This window comes from Vicia villosa, linkage group LG2, assembly GCF_029867415.1.
Source record: "Vicia villosa cultivar HV-30 ecotype Madison, WI linkage group LG2, Vvil1.0, whole genome shotgun sequence".
In the NCBI taxonomy this organism is placed as follows: domain Eukaryota; kingdom Viridiplantae; phylum Streptophyta; class Magnoliopsida; order Fabales; family Fabaceae; genus Vicia; species Vicia villosa.
The window spans coordinates 163040276-163044025 of record NC_081181.1 but is presented as its reverse complement, the minus strand read 5'-3'; the positions used below and the strand labels follow the sequence as shown (position 1 = coordinate 163044025).

Below are 3750 nucleotides of genomic sequence, written 5' to 3'. Positions count from 1 at the left end.
TGTGCATTGTATGAGATTATTTTTAACTTGGTCTTTAGTTTTAAGAATTATAACCCAAGTGTGTCTATTATAGTCATCCACCAATGTCAAGAAGTATTTGTGACCTAAAAAGGAAATGGTAGAAAATGGACTTCATACATCTGCATGTAAAATCTCAAAAGGCACACAAGATTGAGTATTGCTATTTGAAAAAGGTAGTTTTTGTGTTTTCCAAAATGGCATGATTCACAAGGAGTATTATTGTTTTTACAACGAATAAAGGGAAACAACTTTGCAACAGTTTGTAAACCTGTATCAGATATGTCCCTTAGTCTAGAATGCCAGATAATACAAGTGTTGTTAACAACTGAAGTATAAGCTGAAGAGCGAGATTTTGAGTCTAGAACATACAGTCTTCTTTGCAACTTAGTTGTACCAGTCATTGCCTTGGAAAGGTTCTGCATAATTTGGAAAGCATCAGCAGTGAAATACACAGAGCATTCATTATTACTAACAAGTTTAGCAACTGATATAAGGTTGACATGGAAGTTAGGCAAAGAAAGGACATTATGTAAGGTTAAGGAGGGTGAGACAATGAAACTGCCAAACATGGATGCAATAATGTGGGAACCATCAGGAAAATTTACATGAATAGGTATGATGTTGATGCAAGTAATGAATGCACTCCTATCAAAAGCTATATGGTCTGTTTCACCTGTGTCTAAAATCCATAGGTTTGGATTCTTGCCAGCAGAGATGTTTAAGTGAGAATTCATGGCAAAAGGAGATGTTGATATAGAGTTGGCTTGAGGATTAAGTTTTGACTATTGGAGCAATTCTAAAATGTTGTTATACTACTGTTGTAATGTGCATCGATCTTGACCAACTATGATTATTCTTGCAATCGAGTAAAGGAGAAACGAGGACGAGTGTTGGATTTTCATTGGGATGAAGGTAGAAAGGATTTGAGGAATTCGTAGAGAAGTCATGGTAGGGCTGGTAAGCCATTGATGCGAGAGAGAAAAAATCAAGAACGCCGAGAAAAAAACAAGAAAGAATCGATTATGCAATATGCAGAAGATGAGAAAAGAAACTGGTGATAGAGAAATAAGATAAGCAATCAATGGCTACCAGAGCTTTAAAAGCCCTGATACCATGTTAATGGTGTAATTGAAGCATACAAGAGCCATGAGAACGAGAAGGAATGAACAACAAGAAAATATCTTTGGTAGAGGAGAAGATAACAAGGGAGAGAAAACTATTGATTATTCATTCAATTGAGTAAAGAGATACAATTTTAGTATATATGTACAATGGATAATAACTAACAATTATCTATTGGTTAGCAGTACACGTGTAAGGCTAAGATAGAAAGATAAATTAGGTAAGCTATGCTAACAAGGAGGTAAGGGTGTTCTGGAGTATCTCTTATACTCCCTTTTAATAGTTTAATTCTATTAAAAAAAATTCTCATAAACACTTTATCTCCGACTTACTTAACCTGTGATAACACATTGCTAACTCAACACTAAGTTTAGTAGCTACACCTTCCATTCTTATTTATAAGCAAATTTTGACTTTTTAAATTATTAAATAAATATTATATTTGGATGATATAAAGACTAAATACATCATTTATTCAATAAATATAAAAAAATTAAAAAAAAAAAAAAACTACTTATAAATAAGATGGAGGAGTATTTATTTACTAAAAAAATATTTCCAATATATAATAACTCATGTTTGAGTAAAACTTAATATTCATACCTTTACTAACCTTCTTGGTGTCTCTTAAATATAATTATTGCATACCCTCTTTCATATTCTTCTTGATAACATCATTAATATCGTCCGTAACAAAGATTAATATATAATATTTGATTGTACATTTCTTATTAAGTAATATGTCATACATTAACATAATCAACATATCTATATAAGAGTTTTATTATTACATATCAATATCAAAGATTAATGTCTTAAGAATCAAATGCTAATTTGATTCTATTCCAAACTTTCACTCATGTGTCAAGATTTAAAAAAAAAATGAAAAAACAACTATCAAGTGTTGACACACTCTCAAGACACATGACAAACACGTTAATATCGTTAATAAATTAAAATAAATAAATTAAAATATATCATTTGTGTTGATTTCACCTTGACACGCATCAGACATCAGAAATATTCGTGTGAGGTTTCGGAACATCAACGGCAGCACCACCCCACCCATAAGGACAAAATGTGATCACATATTCTAAGGAACCACAACTCACAAGAGGAGTAGGAGTATCAAAAGCATAACTAAAATAATTAGGGCAAGCATCCTTAAATATTTTTGAGTAAACATTAGGCCTACACTTCTCAGGACTTCCATAACCATTCCTACAACAAAAGTTATCAAGATCAAAAGCCAAACAAGCACTTTTGCAAGCCACAACTTCTCCATTATAATTCAAGACCTCAAGCTCATGCGGACACGAACTTCTAACATCCTTCAAACAACCTTGAATGTTACACTTGGAATTTATGTTCTTATTTGGAACAACGACGGAGACCGGAATATTGTAACCGTCGACGAGACTAACATCATAGAAATTAGGTTTTCCTTTATCACCTTGAAGTGTGATTTCAACTAATGTAACTGGTGGAGTTCCTATGAGTCCATTGCATGCTAGTTTTCCATCACAATCTCCTGTTTCACAAGATGGTTTCCAAGTATTTGAAGCAAAATTACAACCTGTTCTTGCCCAAATTCTACCACTCCATGACCATGGTGCTAGAATTTTCTTTGTTTGGCTTGAAGGAAGATAGAATCCACCATCTGCTATAATTGGTTGACCAGTGTTTGGTGCTGTTGCTGGCCATATTGGAAAAGGACATTTGTTGTGTATATAGAATGTTGCTTGATATCCCTCTACATTACCTGCAAATTATTTCATAAAAATAAAATAAACACGACCGATCTTTATTAACGCAGTTCAGTTAATGATTTTTGTTAACACAGTTCGGATAATCAACACTATTGATATGAAATATGAAAGGTATAGAAATAGTGGATATATACTTACCATAAAAATTGTTAAGTAAGATTGTGAAGAAAATTAAGGGGGTTATAGATTTTAGAAGCTGCATTTTTCAATCTTAACACAATTTGGTAGTAGATGTTCAACATCAAGTATATGCATATTGTAGTATATATATGAGGATGAAGGAGTAAATTATAGTTTGTTCTTCAATTGCACTCCAAGATTCTAAGATGATGATATATGATCTTTAAGGAAAAGGAAAAATATAACTACCTATGATTTTTAGCTTAAAGCATTGTCTTCACTTGAAGGAGATCAATAAACAATTAAGGAGCATAGAGAGGTTTACACGTGCACACTAGAGTGAGAATGATGAAAATGTTGCTTGTTGCTGTTTATTGAGTGCTTGTTAATATTGTCTTTGGCAAACCTTAGTTACGTTTTTTATTTTTTGGAAGGGCAAGAAAGTTCTACATATATCCTGTGAAAATGACCTACTTATATTTTGATGGATGAATATGAAAGTTACATAATAAATGTGAGAATAGGGAGAATAGAAAATGATTTGAAGACTCTAAAATATAAATTATTTGTAGAAATTTTACTTTATTTTTTTTTTTTTTTTGACAATTACTTTACTTAAGTTGTAACTTATTAGTTATTATAACAAAATGAATAAAGTTTAGATTATGTTCATACTTGTAATTTCTTTCTATTTCTAAATGGGGGTATTTATGCTAAG

At 31.7% G+C, this 3750-nt stretch overlaps 1 protein-coding gene across 1 annotated transcript; it reads right to left on the bottom strand.

Moving 5' to 3' along the window:
• Window positions 1–2092: 2092 nt before the first annotated feature.
• On the bottom strand, window positions 2093–3143 carry LOC131647304 (pathogenesis-related thaumatin-like protein 3.5). The gene is made up of 2 exons (XM_058917212.1): window positions 3051–3143; window positions 2093–2905 (listed from the first exon to the last, which is right to left on the bottom strand). The coding sequence occupies exons 1-2, from the start codon at window positions 3112–3114 to the stop codon at window positions 2151–2153; spliced, it is 819 nt and encodes a 272-aa protein (XP_058773195.1). The 5' UTR covers window positions 3115–3143; the 3' UTR covers window positions 2093–2150.
• Between the last annotated feature and the right edge of the window lie 607 nt (window positions 3144–3750).

Excerpts from the sequence above, each read along its gene's own strand:
- LOC131647304 (XM_058917212.1), bottom strand. The coding sequence starts at position 3,114 with ATGCAGCTTCTAAAATCTATAACCCCCTTAATTTTCTTCACAATCTTA. Across the intron at positions 2,906-3,050 it reads CTTACTTAACAATTTTTATG|GTAATGTAGAGGGATATCAA; the intron begins GTAAGTATATAT and ends AATAATTTGCAG.